The sequence below is a fragment of the Paramisgurnus dabryanus genome, chromosome 12 (genome assembly GCF_030506205.2).
Source record: "Paramisgurnus dabryanus chromosome 12, PD_genome_1.1, whole genome shotgun sequence".
NCBI lineage: Eukaryota > Metazoa > Chordata > Actinopteri > Cypriniformes > Cobitidae > Paramisgurnus > Paramisgurnus dabryanus.
This window is the reverse complement of record NC_133348.1, coordinates 22343664-22365743: the sequence shown is the minus strand read 5'-3', so window position 1 is coordinate 22365743 and position 22080 is coordinate 22343664. Positions and strand designations below refer to the sequence as shown.

General features: G+C 39.2%; 2 protein-coding genes across 2 annotated transcripts; both read left to right on the top strand.

The window, feature by feature from the left end:
- Window positions 1-1829: 1829 nt before the first annotated feature.
- Window positions 1830-8283, top strand: six4b (SIX homeobox 4b). The gene is made up of 3 exons (XM_065257201.1): window positions 1830-2622; window positions 4538-5154; window positions 7154-8283. Exons 1-3 carry the CDS (start codon window positions 1838-1840, stop codon window positions 7648-7650), a joined length of 1899 nt encoding a protein of 632 aa, XP_065113273.1. The 5' UTR covers window positions 1830-1837; the 3' UTR covers window positions 7651-8283.
- A 6114-nt stretch (window positions 8284-14397) lies between these two features.
- On the top strand, window positions 14398-16494 carry six1b (SIX homeobox 1b). Its single transcript, XM_065257200.1, has 2 exons — window positions 14398-15230; window positions 15849-16494. The coding sequence occupies exons 1-2, from the start codon at window positions 14671-14673 to the stop codon at window positions 16141-16143; spliced, it is 855 nt and encodes a 284-aa protein (XP_065113272.1). The 5' UTR covers window positions 14398-14670; the 3' UTR covers window positions 16144-16494.
- Window positions 16495-22080: the final 5586 nt, after the last annotated feature.

Below are 22080 nucleotides of genomic sequence, written 5' to 3'. Positions count from 1 at the left end.
TTGGTTCTACAGATCACGCCATATAAACATAACCAATTAGCTTTTACAGGCTGCATATTGAGTTATTAAGGTCAGGTGCCCCATCTGTTTAAGGTGGACAGTAATGTTGAATATCACTGCACTGAGATGGTATGTGAACTTAAAAAAGGGGGCTGTCAAATGTTCCCAAAGGAACCATTTCTTTCAAATCTTTTTATAGTCTGTAGATCCTTTCTCCGCTACAAGAACTTTTTGTGCAACAGAAAGGTTTTGTGGTTGTTTAAGGTTCCTTAAATATCATCTGGCTAAGAGTATTTTTTGGATGTCTATGAACGTGCAAGACAACTAAATGTAAATGTTGTCAATGTCAACTAGGGTGCATGGCATAATATTAATGTTGCTGCTATTGTGTTTTGTACAAATACAAATCATTGGCATTCATTTTTTGGACAAAATGCTAACCCAATAGACCCTTTAAAGGGATAGTTAATCATCATTTATTGACTCTCATGTTGTTACAAACCTGTGTAAATTTCTTTGTTCTGATGAACACAAAGGAAGATATTTTGAGGAATGTTTGTAACCAAATCATTCATAAGCCCAATTCACTTCCATAGTATTCTTTTTCCTACTTTGGAAGAGAATAAGGCTCATGATTGGTTTGTATACAAACATTCCTCAAAATATCTTCCTTCGTGTTCAATTTATACAGGTTTGTAACAATATGAGAGTAAAAAATGATGAGAGAATTTTCATTTTTGGGTGAACTATCCCTTTAAATTTAACCAAACGTTAAAATCATGCAACGCAACCTAACACACATTCCATCAAACTTTTACTATATTTTACACTCGTTTCTGTGTGTTTGTCCAAGTGGTGTAGTCGTATAGCAGTCCAAACTGGCATCACACATCCATACCCTAACACATGTGCTGCTCTTGCAAGGACAGTGTTTTATCGAGCTTGTTGAACACACCTCAGGTAAGGTCAACCAAGTCAGTGTTATGTTTATGAATTTGCTTAGTGTTCCATTTTGAAAACCAACATCAGCCTGCTGTGGCTAGGTAACAAAATTGGTATGTACAAGAAATACAAAATTTGTTTCACTCTTGCAGCTGCAGTAATAAATTAGGATAAAATGCAATCAAAAAGATCAAACAGCACTGGAACAGCTTAAACATGCACTTGCAAAAAAGGAGTTAAAAGAACTTGCAAATAATCTTGCTTAACCACTGCATCGCATTTGTTAGGTGTGTTAGGTGGATTGATGTTGATTGATATTTGTTAATTGTTATTTACTGCAGCATAAGTCTCACTTTTGTTTAACAATTTTTGAACACAAACAGCACCTGTTTTTTTCTGCTACAACTGGACATAATATAGACAACATGTAAACTAAATGTAGCAAGAGACACTTTGTTTGGTCCAGAATCTGTATAAATATCAAAGATTTGTTTTAACACGTACATATTAACCACATTTTAAATAACCTTTAACCTTGCAAAGAGGTCCTGAGGACCTCTGAAGACATAGTAAATACTTTCATTCTCAGAGAAAATATTTTCTCTCATAGTTGGGAAACACATCTTCTGCGCGTTTCTTTGCTTAATGGTTCGCTTACCTTGCGCAGGTACCAACGTTATAAACTCCACGCCTGATAGACGTTCCCAGGGCAAACATTTGCCTTCACGTACTCGCCCCTCCCCGCGGAGTCCCGGCGGCGAATCAAAAACGCGCTCCCCACTCGCACTCCTTTTCAACGTGGGCTGTGGAGTTAAACTTGTGGTGGAGACGCGAGATCTTATCCACAGCAGTTACCTGATCGCGCTAGGATGGAGGGGCGAAACCCGATCGCCTGATGTGCTGCCTGAAACCCATAGGAGTGACTTATCAGGACGCGTTAAAAATGTCTTCTTCCTCGAGCGAGGTCATTGGTGCCGATGAGATCAAGAGGGAGAACGCAAGGGTACTGGAGAACCGTGGGAGTGTCAAGCTGTCACCGCTGGACCCCGCGGAGTTGTCTATGGAGAATACAACTTCAGTCTCGTCCATCGATGGAGTCCGAACCGAACTTTTGGACTGCGCACCGGGCTCCCTGGCTTTCTCCCCCGAGCAGGTTGCGTGCGTCTGCGAAGCGCTGCTGCAGGGTGGAAACGTGGAGCGCTTGGCGAGGTTCCTCTGGTCACTGCCGCAGAGCGACCTGCTGCGGGGCAACGAGAGCATCCTTAAAGCGCAAGCCATAGTTGCGTTTCACCAGGCGCGCTACCAAGAGCTGTACTGTATTTTGGAGAATCACAGTTTCAGCCCGTCAAACCACTCGTCTCTCCAGGATATGTGGTACAAGGCGCGTTACACCGAAGCGGAGAAGGCGCGGGGTCGACCGCTGGGTGCCGTGGACAAGTATCGCTTACGCAGGAAATATCCTCTGCCTCGGACTATTTGGGACGGAGAGGAGACGGTGTATTGTTTTAAAGAGAGGTCCAGAAATGCCTTAAAGGATATGTATAAACGAAACCGATATCCCTCTCCGGCCGAAAAACGAAATTTGGCAAAAATAACAGGACTGTCTCTGACGCAAGTCAGCAACTGGTTCAAGAACAGGAGACAGAGAGATCGAAATCCGTCCGAAGCGCAGTCAAAAAGGTACGACACAGTTTATATTTACGCATATTTTAGTGATTTTATCCAAAGCGCAATGCATTGAAGCTATACAGGCATTTTATCAGTATGTGTATTCCCTGAGAAACGAACTCATGACCTTGGTGCAATATTTGACCAGTTACAAGAACACGACATTTCAACGTCAAGTTATTTGTGTGGATACTATGCATTCGTTTAAAAGGCTCTTAGTGAAAATGGATGCGAGAACGCGCACTGATCTAGCCGTGGGCACGTTTCGCCAGTGTTTTGAAATACGAAGCTTAAATGAGGTGTAGTTTTTACAAACCTTGAGACCGTGACGCCTTTAGTTCGGCCAACACACAAGCCTCTATTTCATAAACTGGATAAGTATTCAATTAAAAGTGTCGCATTAATTGGATAAGCAAAACAAAGACCTGACAAACATTTTATCAGGCAAAAATACAGTCAAAACAGACCCTCGGTTTACCTTAGATATCATCAGTCATTACATTAACATAGCCATTGTCTGTGTTTGTTTCTGGATTTGAAGCCCATTGTCCCACCCTGATAATCAGACAGAGAGATCTCCACTCAATCTCCTGACGTGCCCAAAATCCTCTTCACAGCTTGAGGCTCTGAAGCAGATAAGGACGGATCTGTATGTGCAAACTTCTTGTTTGCTTTACAGAGTTTCATGCTGCGGTAGAAAATAGTTTTAAATCATCCCGCATGTGTTGCTTTATCATATACATAAATTAGTAGTCTTGTAAATAAGGGAAGTCAACTTTTTTTCCGTATGGGTCAGGATTGCTTTGATGCCATCGCCCTGGCCGAGATAAATACTCTTTGTGTGAACGGAGATGCTCATGAACTCCATATGTGCGCCGTATGGATGAAGAAACACTAACGGCTTGTCGTGTCAATAAGATCTTTGTATAGATGACTTGACTGTTCTGGGCTCTCTGGACGATGCACCCGCAGCTGTCATGGTCTGTAAAGAGACCCACCAAATGCCTCCAAGAGCCAAGATGCTTTTATCTGTTTTTTGACCCCAGAGGGCAAAAGGTCCTCTCTGGAAATGATGACTGAGATATTTGCAGATTGTTTTTATTGTAAAATACGTTTTTTTAGAGCAGTACTTTTTATAGAGGTGAACTACTTTGAAAGATTTGCAGTGAGCTATTTGTTATAATGGATTTGATAAGGTCTAATTTATTCTGTTTTATTACATTAGTGCATAAGTGCTGCTAATGAAGCTATTAGTGGATTACCATAAAACCAAGATAATTATTTTAAATTGTATTAGTTTTTCCATATTGAAATATTGAACTGTATTTTTTAATTCACAGATTAAGGTGCAAGTTACAACTAATTTCTCTTTTTTTGCAGCCAACATTTAGCTTTGTAATGAATATAGATCATTTTAATATTAGAATCTAAAATGGACAAAATAATTAAAGACAAAATGTTGGGATTTTACATTAAATCATTTTATGTAAACACCAAGGGCTGTGCTTTGAATTTATTATGACAATTAATAACATTAGCTGAATCTGTTTCTTGCCAGACTGAGCATTAAGAACACAACTAAGATTATTCAATAAACTACTCGTTTAATTCTATCATCACTTCATCTCCTGCCTGCTGTACTTCCCCTCCATCTCTGTTTTTGCCTTATGGTTGAGTAGAAGTGTTAACTCACAACAGAGTTAACATTTAAGTATCTTTGACTAACACACAAAGTAAATTATCTTGAGTCCTAGTGGAAGAACCAGTGAACTAGATCCCAAATCTGGACATAGTCATAGTTAGAAAAATAATTTCTGGTGTAGTAGGCAGGACGATTGTTTGATCTATTTGGACATCTACTGTATTAAGATTTGGTGTTTTAACACAGTGTTTGATTTGTTTCATAAACCACATGTCTATTTTTCAGTGAGTCAGATGGCAATCACAGTACAGAAGATGAGTCCACTAAGGGCCAGGAGGATTTGTCACCACGTCCCCTGTCAAGTGGCTCTTCAAGCTCAGTCACACATGGAACAGCCCCCCCTACGCTTTATTCGGATGGAGGAACGACTGTCATTCAACAGATTGGAGATGTTAAGATGTCCTCACATGCAGCTGGAGGAATGGGTTTTAATGGCGACCTGGCAAGTGTAAATGCTCACTACATCAATGGTGGAGCCTATGTTCAGTCCCATAGTAACAATGCTCTCCTCAATGGACTTGGTGCCACAGGTGGCCATTTCTTTTCTCATCATAGCCAGGAGAGACTGTTGGGTGGGTCTTCTGTGTCATATGCTCCTTTCTCAATGGGGGTCTCTGAAACGTCCCCTGGAAAGCTGGAGGCCATGCAAACTCTCGTTTCCAGTGGTGAAGATGGAGTCATTTCTTCAGTGGTCTCTTTTGCTTCTGCCCCATCCACACCATCCACTACCTCAGGAGCTCTTCATCTCAGCGGTTATAGTGTAGTCAACCTCCCAGGTACTGAAACAACCATGGGTCTTCCTCCTCTGATGCTTGCACCATCCTCTACATCATCCAACCATGGTAGGAAGTCCTTTCTATTTTATATATATTTGTTAAACATGTGACCCTGTCTGTGAAATCCAATTATGAGAGTAGGATTTCACTCATTGATTTACTTACTCAGTATTAAATAGATCAAGGTTATATTTTACCAATTGTCCTTTACCATAAAATTACAAAAAAAGTATTGGTCTGGGTTTTCAAAGACTGGATCTCATATGCATACATATGTTGTGTAAATGTCTTCCTTTATGATTTATTTTACAATCTAATTGGGTACAGACAAAAGTTGTAATTTTTTCCTGCCACTTTTGATTTGAAACTGCAGACTCGGCTTCTCAGCGTCTCATGCATATTTCTTTGAAGATACAATTACAACGTGTAAAGTAGTCAGAACACTTCTAGTAAGCTCATAAGAGCGGGGTAATTACATCATCACTTTGGAGAATACTTTGACGGCACATTGCATATGGATAAGCTCGCCAAAAGTAACCGCAGTCCCTGCTGCAAAAAAGCTGAGGTTTCGCTAGAGAGCACCGAGGGTCACGGCCGGTTGGAGTGTATTGTGGATAAAATCGTGAGAGGCATGTGGGGGTCCAGGTCAACTGGCTAGAGGATCATACCAAATGCAGGCCTCTCAACACTGTCCCCACCTCCTCTCCATGGCCCTAACCACTCACTAATGGTTCTTTCCATGAATATTTTATGGCCACATCAATAACAGCAAGGCTAGCTGTGTTCTGCTCCTCTCTCGCTCGTCTGTTTTATCCTTTAATATGCAGTTTACGAGCCACATAAAAACAAACCCACCCCTGGCTGAACTTTTGATTTAGAAGGAAAACAGTTGAGCACAAACGATCCAGCAAGAAAATGAAGATATTAAAATTGTTTAGCCAAAACCCTGTTTCCTTCTGCTCGTAATTTAAAAGGCAATTCAATAAAATAAGTCTTCATAAAAACGCAAAGTTTGATGTCCAGCGCCTCACTCAAAAATACAAAGAAACAATAGCAATTTCCTTTTAGTGCCGTTCTCGTCTCTGTAGTAAAGACTGGGGAGATATGGTTTCTGAACAATAGCAGAAAATCCAACGCTATCTCATGGCAATTCGTACGTATTTTATGAGGTGGTTCATTTGTACGACCACATTTGTACATTTTTGTACGATTTGCCTTGACCCCTGTGTCATTGGGTTTAGGGATGGTGTTTCGAAACACTTTTGCATGATTAACTTTGTACAAATTCATACGAATTAGCCATCTCATAAATATGTACGAAATAGAAATTCTCGTGAGATCAGGCTGGAAAATCTGATGGTTTTGGATTCCAGCTATCTTCTCCAATAAGCAATGCTTGGGAAACAAAACAAAAAAATCATTAAAAATTCTCAAGATTTTTTGGCACAAAATTCTAAAGATTTTTGTGAGAAGTACTAAAGAAAAAAATTTGGTTCTAGTTTTGAGAAAGTAGGTATAGGGGGAGTACGGGGTGTGATTGTTTATCAGACATTTGTGCGAGCCTAATGGAAGAAAAGTGTCGGGCCACAAGCCAGAAGCTGTCACTGCAAGAGACATGTGCCAAGAACCACATTCTAGAATTACAAGGAAATCATAGCGAGTCTAACCGCAAACAGAAAAAGAAAAAGGTGTTTCATTTTACAGTTCACTAGAAAAGTTCAGAGCAAAAGAAAATAAGAAATAAAGAGAGAGAGCGAGAGAAACAAGCGAATCACTTGGGATAGATATTAAAGAGTCTTCTCTGTATAAACGTATCGCACCTTCGCCTCTCTCTTATACATTTAATTGTTTTAAGTGGTAATGGTTATAGCAGCTATAGCCAACTAAAAAAAATGCATTACACAGGGGGAGGGAGTCTGGTTTATCTGGTTTGGCCCGGTCAAAGTGTTTGGGGTTACAGTACAATATATTCATTGGTTTAAAAAGCAAAAAAAGTAAACAAGTCAAATCTTAAGAGTGTGATGGAGAACAAACCAAACTAAGTTGAACATTTGTTCCCCCACAGGCTCGGCTCCTTTGGGCAATGTGGTCAGCAACTCCCCCCAGCACTCGAGCCAAACTCTGCTCTACACCCAGACCGTCAAGCAGGAGCCTTTGGACGTGGCTGGAAGTTATACCTACCCCTCTGAAATACCCCTGGATCAAGGCGGCAACCTGGGCTACACAGCCTCCCTCTTCCTTTCTTCAAATCTTGGCTCTTCTTCATCCACCAGTGGTTCTCTCTGCCCTACAGTCACAGCCACAGTCACCTCTGCCCTCTCCGGCTCAGAAGTCCACCACACCCTGAATCAAACTGGACGGGGCCTCCAGGAAAACAATGGAATTCTGTCCTCAGACTACGGATCCCGAGGTGTCCGGTTGTCCCTGTCCAACAGCCTGCCGGTCCCGGCTAGGCCAGGAGAAGGTCCGGTTAGGGTTGTTTGTGGAGATCTGGACATGGAAGGTAAAGAGCTTGCTAAGCTGCAGACCGTACAGATGGAAGATGATGGAAGTGACCTATGATTTGTGCATTAGCAATCAAAAGCTTGTGCTGGACTGGTTTTGTCGCATTGCATCGTGGCGTAATAACAAGGACCCCGCAAGCACAAATCATTTTCAAAGCTTCAAAGCCTGATGGTGGATTTAAGTAGTGAAACAATGTGAACAGTGCCTTTTTGTCCTAAGTTGCACTAAGAGGGCTGCAAACATACCAGGCAATGCACTGACCTTTTGAAGATTATTTAGCTGCACTGTCTTCACGCTCACCTCATAAAAATACAAGACTGAAAGACAGACCCATTAAAGCACAATGCAAATGTGCTCTGAATCAAAATGCAAAAACTGTAGCCTTATTTCTTTTAAGAGGACGTTATTGAAGCACATGTGTTTTTGTTGTTGTCGTTGTTGGTCTTTTGTATTTAAATTCTTTGAGTGTGATTATACAAATGCGATAAAGCTTATTTTGTTATGTTTGACTTTTATGGATTTTGTGTTATATTTTTTGTGATTCAAACTTATATGCTTCTTTTAAATATGTACCATTAGCGAAACGTGCCTTCCACATAAACTGTCAATATGCAAGGAAGCGATAAGAGCGAAGTTAAACATGCATCTTATTTGTTTGCAAGAAATCATCAAAAGTAATTGAAATAAGGAGTGCTTGTTTTTCTCTGTTGTATTTTCAAATGACTTGGACGTGTTGATATGTCTACTTCATTTTCGTTTCACACTTTCTTTAAAATTAAGCCCAACACAGAGTTCGTCGCAGGACGTCTATATAAAATATAACAAACATATGCACTGTACATACTGCAAGAACCATGAAAAACTTCAAACGTACGTACGTCCTGCTTGAAAGATAGCTATTTTTCTAAACCATCCCACCCTATTAAATATTTATATTTGTACATATATAATGAATGATCCATGAGTTGTCTATGTCATATACACCAATGTATCACGTTAGAATCCTTAGTCTCAACTCGTGACATCACCTGAAATGAATAATCTTTTATTGGAAGCACCAGGTAAGATGCCTCACGCATTTTAACCCATAGCACGCCTGACGTCAGTCTTCAGGATGCCCAAGACTCTCCATTTAACAAGATTAGGCTACAGCTTGGACCCCCTGGATGGCTGGCTGTGATCTCAGACATTACTAATGCATGAATGTACACATTTGCAGCGCACTACAGATCAGGGTTGTGTTCACACCAGGGGCGTCCTCTATGATCGTCTGCCAAAGCCTGGCAGCTGAACACCCCCACTCGGTCTTACATGGTGTCATATGGTACCTGTCATTACTCAAAGTAAAGGTCATCCAAAAAGACAAGAGTATATGAGGAGAAGTTACATATCCTTATTAGATTTCCTGAATCTTTGTCACATGATCTGACAGAAATAGAATTTTGGCTGGGACATCGGGGCAAAATCGGGGCACGCATAATTTGTGGCTGTTTATGAAGGGGCGATGACAGATTTTTTTTAATATTATGATGATCATTAATCAGGATTCTGCTCAGGTTTGTGTTAGCATTGCTTTTGTAACTTACTTGAAATGAAATTTTTGATTGTAGAAACACGAGTGGGACAGTCTGTGTACTGTCGTGGGAACGTTTCCTTCCCATGCACAGTCGTCTAACCAAGGGCCGTGTGAGTCAGCGCTTACTAAATGCCGCCCAGGTAAGATTTTCTGGCTTGCACAAAGGAAAAGACAAAAAAGCACATTGGGCAAAGAATCTATTGTTACCTGCCCAAAGGTGACCTTGTCGCCTAGGGCACTAGATTAGATGATTACCAGGTATCAGATGACGCCTCCTGGAATATTGAAGGGTAAGAAAGCGCTATTGTCTGGGGCTTTGAGCAAAGAAGCGATGGCCGCAAGAAAAAGGGACATGTGTGTTTCATGTCCCCAATTTCCACCTGGCTGACTGTGTGTCACTTTGTGTTTCATGAGAAACGGTATTATGTTGCTTTTACAGTATTATTTCAATACAGATGTCATACCATCATCTTGTATGAATAAGGTGAATTATTGAGTTACCTTACAAAAGGCACAGAGAAAAAGAAAACATTTTTTCCATTTAATTCGCTATCCAATTTCACCAAAAGAATGAAGTAAAGATAAGGTCGCTTAATGTGAAGCAAATCAAACATCTTATGAGAAAAGCCCTTTTAAAGCAATTTTAACAGACTTGTTTTAGCAGATTTACAACATAAAGTAAAAATAGGTTCACGCTGCAAAAAGAAAAGCAATATTCTGTCCATGTTTTTAAACGTAGTGTTAAAGATACCAATAAATTTTGGGAGAGACAGGTCGTAAAAATGAAGGAACCCTGCAGAAGTGGGCTTATTAAAGAACCTGACCCCTGACTTTTTCTATAGAGGTTTCAAAGTGTGACATTTAGTAAGGCACAGCAGACTCTGTGGCATATGTAACCTGACCCTCGTGCCCACTGCGCCACAGCACTATACACTGTGCTAATGTGAGGTCAAGGGGCAACTGGGTTCTGGGACCCACCACTTGTACACTCCCTCTTAAATCTAGGGAGCAGGGATTCAGTGGGGCCACAATTAGGGTTTGTTTATGAAGACGCTGGGCAAAAGAATGCACGAGTGTGTGCGTTTAAAAATGGATGTCCACAAAAATTGCTAATGATTTTATACACAGAGACAAAGTAATTAGGGATTATATAAAAGTATATTATATCTAACTTTATTTCATGAACACACACGCACGCACACACGCACGCACATATAGTTCTATAACTACAACATCCGAGCCAGCAGGGGTCAGTGCTAAATGACCCCCATTTCTATAATCCATTAATATTGTGAAAGATGTTCATAATTATAAATTTGAAAACGTTGATAAGAAAGGATCACATTTACAAATAAAAACTAAAATTCTATATTTAGTAAATAAAGTCACTTAATAATATTTTTGAATTCATTCAATATTTAAATTTGTATATTCTCTTCACCTGTTTGTCTCTTTCCAATAAGTGAAACATGCAGTCGCCTGGAAATCAAGATTGCTTTGCAATTGAATTTTCAGGATATGTTTATTTAAAATACATTTTAGATCATTAAAATATACTTACTTATTTTTACAGCATTTATGGGCTGTGATATCAATCGATTAAAAATGCAGTACGCATGGTATTCATAACATAAATAAATTAGTATAGAACGTCCTGAAACCAGATATTTTACATCAGTGGTTCTTAAACTTTTTTCGGCGTACGCCCCACTTGTGCATGGTGCATCCATTTGCGCTCGATCAAAGAAAATGTATAACATAAAACATTCTAAGACTTAAAATTTTAATTAAACAAAACATATTAAATTATACAACGTTTTGGTGTTGGTTAGCAGCCTTATTCTTTTGGGTTTAATTACACAAAATGTTTGATAAATTCATGTAGGCCTATTCTATAAAATCTTCATAAAACTGGGGCCGCCCTGGTGCCATCTCGCGGCCCCCAGGCCCCCCAGTTTGAGAACCGCTGATCTACAACACAAATTTTATATAATTTCATCAAGAAAATAACTTCGGTAAAACTCAGAAACTGTAGCAATAAGCTTTGATTAATGACCCTTTAAAAAACAATTAGCTAAAATGAGCTAAAGTGATGTATTTGGTGAATTAAGGTAATTTGGGACAACACTTTAGACCACCTAGCAAATGAGATCAGCATAACCCATGATTATGTTAACATAAGACTGCTTGTGAGGTCAGATTACATTCATTTATCCAATGACTATACAATAATTAAAAGTCCAACTTCAGCCTTTTTGGATAAATTACCTCTTCACAAATTATTAATAATATTGGACTTTATTTTAATGCTTTATTTTAATCAGCATTATTAAATTAAATTAAATTAAATGTTAATTGTAACAAAAAATAAACGTTTTAGTCATCCCAGATTATTGGATTATTTTGAAAAAACATCTGATTTAATTTTTTTTTAACAATTACCAACTCAGATTTTCTTGTACAATTAAAAAAAGAAGAAAAAAAGAAAAAACTGAGTAGGGATTGTTTGGACTATGAATATGATTAAAGCTCATTTTAGAAGAATGATCTCATTGTATACATATTGTATAAGGTATACCATGATGTATTTTTGAGGGAAGCAGTTTATGGTTTGTTTACCATTGGTATGTGTGCAGGAGTTAGCGTCGACCTTGCCAACCCTCGCCTTTAGGCCATAAAAGAGCACATCTTGAAATGATCAAGGCCTGAGAACGGGCACGGCCTTTCGATTTCTGAGGTTTAAGGAGGGGGCGCGCCGCAATGTGCTGGAGACATTACGACAACCCGCTCGCCGTCAATCACAACCCTGCAGCTGATACTTTATCCTATACTGACGAATAGACCTTAAATGTCGTTAAATTCAATAAAGTATCATACAACAATGGAAAATTTGTTATACGAATTGGAAAACCGTCCGTTATAAACGTATAAAACTTCGTTAAATCCAATAAGGTGATTAAAATGTCATAAAAGATTTTCTTGGCGATACGCCTTATATTAAATTGATGCATGTTTGCAAAGTTAGTAGGCTACTTCGACACGGTAACTTTATTTTAAAATCACAAAATGAAAAATATTTAAACCAAAATAGGCTTAAATCTCATTTTATTTATTTGTATATTGTAAAGTTTTGTAATATTTAATTTTTTTATTTAAACATTTTAAAACTGTGAACATATGTTTAGCAAGATAAAAAAAAGTATTATTTGTGTATTGGGTGATCCTTCAAGACAGACAGATGGATGGGGCAGCTTTCATTAGCCTGTTTCTCTCTGACCCTTCAGAGACAGTGAGCAAAAAAGAGTTGTTTTCACAGGTGTACGGATTGACAGCTAAAACCGATTAAGTCCTCGTTTCATCCCAAAATTCTGAGGCCGAAAATAAGCTTGCAAGATCATTTCAGTTTGAAACAGAAGGAACAGGGGAGGCTCCTAAAGTGTAGTCTACATAAACGGCCCCTGCTTGGAGAGGGCTTTAATGCTGTCTTAAACATGAACGCTGCTTCTAAATTAAATTAAAAAGAGGTGCTCCATTCTCGGTGAGTGATTGTGAGTTTTGCGTCGCCGTGGTGTCAGATTGCAGATCTCGACGTAGATAAAGAAACGCGATCTATGCCTTAAAACAACGTCTGGATGGCAGAACCTCGACGAACACAGAACTCATTTACTAATGCACCGGTTTTAGATTTCACTGTACCGGGAGAGAGGAGAGAGAGAGAGAGAGAGAGAGAGAGAGAGAGAGAGAGAGAGAGAGAGAGAGAGAGAGAGAGAGAGAGAGAGAGAGAGAGAGAGAGAGAGAGAGAGAGAGAGAGAGAGAGAGAGAGAGAGAGAGAGAGAGAGAGAGAGAGAGAGAGAGAGAGAGAGAGAGAGAGAGAGAGAGATGAGCCAGCAGCATATACAAATCAGTTATGTGCCATTTATTCACAGTGTATGCCTGATGTCTTTATCTTAAATGAAAAAGTAAAAAGAAAAAAGAATTAAGCCATTTTAAACATAAAATATTTAAAAACAAATTGTTAGGTTTGTCCTAACAACCCAAAGTGCAAGCTAAAATATGTGTGTGTGTGTGTGTGTGTGTGTGTGTTTATATATGTATTTTTGACATATTTGAGATGACTGCCAAAAACTGTCCCTATTGCAGGTGAATTCGCCCTATCAAGTTATAGTAGTGGTTTCTTAATTTTGTGAAATTCAAATAAACATCAGATGCGGGGCAATTAAACTGAGGAAATGGCTTTGTTATTCTCTAAATAAATTGATCTTGATCATTTACAATCGCCATTTCAGGGATCGTACCAGGCTTGGGCGTTCGTTCGAATAATCTGAAGAGCCGCGGACGCGTGTTATCTGTGTCAAGCATTAGGTTATCTTACCAGCTCGAGAGGCTGATTGTTTTTAATGGACCTCCAAGTATCTTTGCGTGTATCTGGACCTTGCGCACAGCGTGTGCCCTTGACAATAAGCACAAGCCAAGCCATAAAATGAAAATAGCTGTCTGGTTACCTGTATGACAATTATTACACCCTTAAGTGCAATTTCGCTAATAAAAAATACTCGCTAACATTGTTTTTGTAGTCTACATTCTTAAAAATAAAGTCAATTTATTTATTTATAGGAATTTATTCCTAAAAATAAACACCTTTTTCTCATTAAAAGTAAGAAAGAAATGGTTCCTCTAAGAAATTTGACTGAATGGTTCCTTAGGGAACCAAAAATGGTTCTCCTATGCCATGGCGGTGTAGAACTTTTTGTAGCACCTTTTTTAAGAGTTTAGTAGCAATCACCTAGCTTAATTGTTAGATCTAAAATACACGTTAATATGCCAAGGTTTTGTACTTCGTTCTCGCAGAGATGATATGGGAAAACATTTGTGCTTTTCGTATGTACCTTTTAATTAAATGTTATTAATTAGTAATTAATTAAGAACGAAAGCGAAAAGAAACGTCTTTTCTCTTTAAAGGTTATAAATAAAAGATAATTAACCACCGTCTATGCTGATGTCTTTGTTTATAATATATAATTCAAATTTGGCAAATCAACAACGTTTGCTTAATAAACATGTAAAGTCTGTATGGTGAAATGTGAGTAAATGCTACCTTTAGACAGTTGCTATAATTGATTAGTATCGAGGTGCCCGTCTCCCTCAGGTAGAACTGGAGACGGGGGATCCAGTTTCAGACCACCGAGTCCCCGTGGGAGGAAATGGAAGCAGACTTCTCTCCACACTGCTGCTGGGGATAGGGCAGATGGAGAGCCAATCAGCAGACGCGCAGTGCTCTTTTAGCGCGACATGACTCGATAGTGAGCAAACTGTCTTGAACAAACAACCAAAACTTCACGGCTCGCGCAGCGCACGTCGCCAAACGCACAGTTACCTGCGCAAAAATCTCGTCCAACGACCTCATCACTCTAATTAAACGAAGACTGAGGCTGTCACCCATCCCGCTTCCTTCATAGCATCTAAAGGAGAGCGGCTTGGATACAGCGCACTGACCAGACGTCATGTCAATGTTGCCTTCTTTCGGGTTCACCCAGGAGCAGGTAGCGTGCGTGTGCGAGGTGCTGCAACAAGGAGGAAACCTTGAGCGTCTCGGCCGATTTCTGTGGTCGCTTCCGGCCTGCGACCATCTCCACAAGAACGAAAGCGTCCTTAAAGCCAAGTCTGTGGTCGCGTTTCATCGTGGAAACTTTAGGGAACTTTATAAGATACTGGAGAGTCACCAGTTCTCCCCGCACAACCATCCGAAACTGCAGCAGCTGTGGCTCAAGGCCCATTACATCGAGGCTGAGAAGCTAAGGGGGCGACCGCTGGGAGCGGTGGGCAAATACAGGGTGCGGAGGAAATTTCCTCTGCCGCGCACGATATGGGACGGCGAGGAGACCAGCTACTGTTTTAAGGAAAAATCCCGTGGCGTGTTACGCGAATGGTACACTCACAATCCCTATCCATCTCCCAGGGAAAAGAGGGAGCTGGCCGAGGCCACTGGGCTTACCACCACACAAGTGAGCAACTGGTTTAAAAACAGAAGGCAAAGAGATCGCGCAGCCGAGGCGAAAGAAAGGTGAGATAAATTACCTGTGAAGAAAAATAAAATCAATTTGATACACACAAAACAAGCACTAAAAACTATCGTTCAACATCTACTTCTGGCATTTTTATCTACTTTACATGAATATTGTTTTGAAATAAAGTTGTTGTTGTTGATGATGTTTGTCCAGCGCTGATGTTATCTATTGTTGACAAACAGAACACTTTCTACTTCGATTTCACGTGTAGCCTATTCATTTATTTTAGTATGATAAACCCTTAATATAATCATATAATAGATAAATAACAATATGAAAGATGAGATTATTCCTACATTGGACTTTACAGTCTTTACACAGAATAAAGGTAGTATTCAGTGAAGCCCGCTTTTGAGATTGAATAGGCTACTGTTATTTATGTATAGGCTACTCTGCAAAATCGAAAATTAAATTCGATTATGTTTATAAATGTGTTTTTTGCTATATTTGTTGATCTGTAAAATGCACAAATTCATCTTTAAGTTAATGAATTCTTCATTTTCAAAATCTTTTACTATGTAATTTGTTATTTAAATCGAAATACAATGTAAACATGTTTGATCTAAAGTTAAATGCTTCTGCGTCACACTCATGCATCTCATAATTTGTTGCAGAGAAAACACCGAAAACAACAACACGGGCGCTAACAAACAGAACCAGCTGTCACCGTTGGACGGCGGGAAGTCCCTGATGTCAAGCTCGGAGGACGAATTCTCGCCCCCGCAGAGTCCAGACCAGAACTCCGTGCTTCTGCTCCAGAGTAATATGAGCCACCCCGGCGCGTCTGCGTACCCCATGACCGGCCTCGGCGCCGCGCAGTCGGTACACGGCATGCAAGGACACCCACATCAGCTCCAAGATTCATTACTGGGACCTTTAACTTCAAGCCTGGTGGACCTCGGTTCTTAAGCGATTAAGACTGGGTTTTTATTTATTTTGTTTATTTTATACCGAATAGACTGAGATCTGCCACTTTTACTGTATATATGAAAAAAAATGAACAGTATAAATCTAAGAAAATCCCTTAGTTCTTCTCTGGTTTGCAGAGGAATACTCAGTGAAATGCTTTACCACGGTGGGCTATTACGGACTGACATTTGCCAAGTCGTTAAACTGGTCAGAAGACAAACCAAAAGCAGTTAATAAAACGATTCATTTCTTTAAATTCATGAGACCTTCTTCAAGCATTTCATCATGCAATGTACTGTTTTGCACCAATAAAATCCGTCGAGACTATACACAGTGGAAATTAAACTTTAATTTCGGGTGCTATTTTTTGGCTATAAACATGAAATATGGATGCTGAAAAATTAGTTACAAATAGAGCGCTTGTTTTTGCACTAGAATTCAATTTTTCAATTTCCAAACACAATACATTTTTTAAACAATGCAAGGGTGAATCAAAGGTGAAGATTAGGTGAAAAGAGGACATATTATTCAGATGTTCATTCTGAAGTTTATTTTTTAAAGTTTTAAAGGATCAGGCTAAAGGTCAAATATTTAAACTTCAACGTGAGAAACGGCAAAAATATTTTCTACAAAAGTACTAAACTTAAACAATCCCGATTAGTTTGTCGCAATCATTATAAATAATCAAACTATTTTGTTCCGCGTTTGTGGTACTTAAAAAGTAAAGGGGAAACGGCTATTATTATTATTATTATTATTATATAATATATATTTATATCCTATTGAGGGATAATTAATAAAAAGTGGCTACATCACGTATGATCAATTCGAATTATGATTAGGTCTACGTTTTAGCCCTCATTTTTATAATTTCTCCTGCCTATTTCTCTATAATTTAGCCTGCGCATGACATAAACGTTCTAATAATAATATGGGTCAACAAAAAGCTGGGAGTTGTTGATTTTCCTTTAGCCTCAGGAGGCGCGTGTTGCTTTTGTGGTCTCAGTGCATCGTTAGGTTTGTAGTGGGCTGTTTACTTTGCGCTCTCTCAATGTTTGTTCTGGCGGTTCTGGGCCATAGAGAAGACATACCAGCTGCGGGAGGCACACTCACGTGGCTTCATTCATAAGTTTCTTTTGAGCAAAAACGCAAACATAAATTTTAGAACAGCTGACTCGTGTTTTTATTTATATTTATAGGCTATTAATATGTATTCTCTGCATTAGCGTTCATTTCACGAGGATGCAAGTCTTCAGGTTATAATAATTGTAACAACAACAATAAAAAAGTACATAATTTGGCATTGCTCAATGTTGGCTCACTTAAAATGTGGTTAGATGGAAAAAAGATTTTACAAGGACCCCTGATATTAGGTCAAGCGAAAGGCAGACTCCCACCCATCTCCACGCACGCATGTCAGCGTAATTGTTTTTAACAGAGAGTACCGGGGATTTCCGGTCGCTAATCGGAACCAGTTGCTCGCACTAGGTTCGCTTTGTAGAGCACCGGAGGCCCAGAACCGCCCATAGAGGGGAAACTTCAATTCTGCCCCAAGGGTATGTGCAATTTTGACATTGAATGCAACATTTGTTGACGGCTGTGACATTTCATTTTTCTTTTTTTTTTTGTTAAACGTGGCTTTATTTATTTATTTTCAAATATTGAGTTATCAAAACAGTAAATTCCTCTGACGTTCTTGAACTGGTCAATGGCTGGACTTTAACATTTTAATTTGGGTTTACACAGTAGGCCTATAGGGCGACGCATCTTTAAAATTCCTAACTTGCAAACATTTACTTAAATTGGTTAATTTTTGTTAATCTTGATCTTCTGCCAAATAAATCTCTCAAGAAACAAATTTAAGTCGTAGGATAGGTCTAAGTCTTACGCGTTTTTACAGATTTCTGAAACTTTACCAACAGAAACAGTCTGTAGCCTATACGAAGAAATATGTTTTTTATATTGTGAACACAAAATTGACAAATATAAATAACAGTCTAGCATAATTAACATTTCTTAAGTAATACATAATGATTTTGGAGTAGGAGACCTGAACTTGAACATAAGAATGTGAAATTGACACAAATAAAAGTCAAGGCCCTTTAAGTGAAAACAAAAATAAAACCTGAAAAACAAGAAAATAAAATAATCATGAAAAAAGTTATTTTTCACTCTAGTTGTTTTTTAGCCTGATGAGCGGTAACGAGTGTTTGGATCTCTAAGCCAAGGCTGATTTTAAAAGGTTCAGGTTTCTAGTCCCTGTTCTCTTTCAGTCCTCTACACCACTGCTACCAAGGTGAGCACACAAAGCAGAGTCCTGTGCTGAACGTGAATGAGACAAATAGATTTTTTTTACATGGGAAGAAAGGGGTTCGGCTGTAATGTGAGCAGCCTTCGTGGGGTTTAGGAGGGGGAATGAGTGAGTGCTATTTTCTTCATAGATAATAGTTTAGACTTTTGGGAGTTGGTAAGGGGGGTCAGGGAGAACAGGTGGGCTTCATGGCTCTCTGCCCTCTCTGTATTACCTTTTGTCACCTGAGCTCAGGTCATCCCTTGCCTCGAGGTTTGGCTCAGTGAAACATCATGGGATCCTAGGACGGGACAAGAAACAATTGGAGGAATACTTATGAAAAAGTCTTAACATACACTCTTAAAAATAAAAGTGAAGCCACTTCACCGATGCAATAGAAGAATAATTCTTATAAATAATCTTTCATACCTTTTTATAATATGAAGAACCTTTATTAAAACAGAAAGGTTTGTCGGAAGTTAAAGGTTTTTTATGGAACCATTTAGGTAAAAAAAAGGTTCTTGTATGGCATCGTGAAGCACCTTTACTTTTAAAGGTTGAACATTTAGGAAATGTAGAAAGATGTATAAACATAACAATGTTAAAATTCATCTTGGAATTAGGAAGATTCAGGAAGATGTTAATTTGTGCTAACGGCTTATAATAAATCACTGAAGTGCTGGGGGAGAGGTTGGGTATTTATAAGGAAATGTTAAAGCAGTTTTCCATATGGTTGTAATGTTGAAGAACCCGGCCTTGGAGACATGGTGAAAATCCCATATTAACTCTAGTTGTCTCTGAAAACCCTATGGGCCATTTATTACAAAAACAGTGTCATAAATCAAAGAAAATAGATATATCCCATTCATGTTTCTGCAATATAATGTAACAACAATAGAGAATCATAAAACAAAACACCACATGTTTGGTAATCCTCCTTTGCATTACATTAAAAGATTTAGTTTTACACTGTTCTACATGAAACAAATGAAACAAAGAATCAAGTGATTCGAATGAGCCCGTTGCAGTACATTGTATCACTTTACAGGAAGTCCTTACTAATGACACGATACCACAGTGACTCTGCGTTTCTCAGACTGTCAATTGATCAGCATTGTATTGCATTTCAAAATGACATCAACTTCTACATGAACTATTAAGTTGGTTTAATAAGTCATCAGGCCGCAGTGCTTTTACAGCGCATGATGCAGAATAAGGGCACATGATCATCCACGCAGAAGGTCAGAGAAAAGACGTAAGTTGTGAACAAACACACGCCACGTTCCTTTATGCATTTACAAACACTCGAGCAAACACGCATCATAAAGCGTTGTGTACAAAAGGGTGGGACTGAACCCGTGCCGCACACCTGCCTGTCTGTGTGTCATCCCTGTACAGTACAGCTCATTTCAGATTGGCTCTGGGAAAGCTTTTGTCTTCCATTATAGATTTGTCAAAAAAGATTTGCTCCATCAATTTGGCAGGTTTTCACGCTTTTATCGGTACAGACTCAAGGGTCACACGCTTTCCCAGCACCCTCGATGGTCATGGTCTGTTCTACAGAGTTGGGTAACGGATTACTTCCAAACCGTCACAGAAGCTCAGGTTTCAAAGCCAAGCCCCACTGATAAACGAGTGGAGGCAGTTGTCGCCCAGGCAGGGAGTCCTCCATCAGCGGTGTCTGAGGAGTAAGAGGGCAAGGGTTTTTCACAGTCTCTCCGTAAGCCTGGCGTCAGTCGCTCCAGGGTTCATAAAGCAGGTATTTGTGGGTGATTGAAGCACGCAAGAGGCAGAGCGTAGGTTGCCTGTGACCCTGTGTGCATTAACTTGAACTTTTTCACACATATAAACCACTCATTTTCTTGGTATATAGATCCCTTGGTGGTTGAACTGTTTAGATAACTATTAATAAAATAAAGTGACTTTAATTAAGGAACTGTAAAAACTGGTATTCATATCTTTTGAAAAATCATCAAAAAAGTCCCTAGCCGTCACTGGGGCTGTGCCCTTTCAAAAAGTACATATTTTCACCTAAAGAGGTCATATTATACTTCAAAGTTGCATATTAGTACCAAATGTATTTACCCTTATAAATGGTACTGTAGATATTAAGTAAAGCCCCATTGACAACTTGGGACCATTTTTCTCCGGCATGGCAAGATATGTCCCTTTGGTTGGGTTAAAACATGTCAGAAATCCCTCTTCTTTCAGGGCAACTGTTTACACGAATATTTTTTTGTTTTAAACCCGGTAAACCCAGTGGTCATTTCACATATGGATTTTCCAAATTGTTTTTTCTTGGAATGCAGACTTGACAAACAGAGAAAGCAGATCCTTCCTGTGAAGAACAGAGGTGAAGATACACACAATTACAGAGGTGAAGAGGGGCATTATGGGAGGAGACTCCCAGGTGACCGGTGCTGACAGACACCTTGTCACAACATCTTAAGGATAATTATTTCGATTTATAATCATTGCTTAGCATCATATACTGCTATTAACCAAACATACAACATAGTGGCTATTTTAATGAGACTGTGTTGGTTCAAATCATTTTATTTATTTATTTCATTTTAATTTCATAGCCATTCCAGCATATGGCTATATTAATGGTGAAAACTGATTAATCTATACACAAGTTAATGTATACATAAATTGGGGAGGCAATTTGGCATCTTCAATTTACCTAACCTGCATGTTTTGGGACTGTGGGAAGAAACTGAAGTACCCGGAGTAAACCCACGGTGACAAAGTGAGAACACGCAACTCCACACACACAAAAAAAACCTGACCCAGGTGGGGCTCAAACCAGGGACCTTCTTATTGTGAGGAGGTGTGCCAGCCTCTAATAATTTTAAGCATCAATAGTGTAGATTGGTAAAAATATAATCTTGACCTGGTGCTGGTTGACTGAGATAGTCAATCATAAAAACAGTACTGTTTAAACAGTATGGGAGATATACTGTATATGAGGTGGACAGATGTGAAAGCTGCTAAACGGCATGCCCTTAAAAAAAAATTCATATAGGCATATTAAACGTTCATCAAATACTTTCGCTTTAAATCTGCTTTATTAATTCCTGGCCTCAGGTCATTCAGAAATAAATTTTTTATTTGCAGAATCCATTAAGAGTCTCATTTAAAAATGCTCATTTACAAGAAGACATGTCAGACGCACCCTAAGAGTTTTTTTTTGCGTCTAAGGTCTTCGTATAGTTTTTCATACGCATGTGCATTTTTGAGTGTTCTGAGCAAAAATAAATTCTAATGGAAAGGGGGTATATACTCTGATCTCAAGTCAAAGAGAGAGTCGTTTGTTCATTGATGGCTAAGTAACTGGCCAGGTAACTCGAGCTCCCTCACCCCCACCCCCTTCTCCTCATTGAGTGTAACGGGCACTGATAAAACCCTGGATGTTCCCTCAAACATTTCAGTAAATGAAAGTTTGAAACATGATCTGGCTGCGCCAACATCTCCTCCTGCTCTGGGACAAAAGAGGCTCACAAAACTGGCGGATACTGTTCACCTAACAGATGATGGAGGGAAGAGTCAGCTCAAGGAGAGAGAAAGAGAGAGACAGAGAGAGTAAGAAAGAGAGAGAAAATGCCAGAGAAGTAAGGGAGACAAAGTGGAGAGGAAAAAAAACA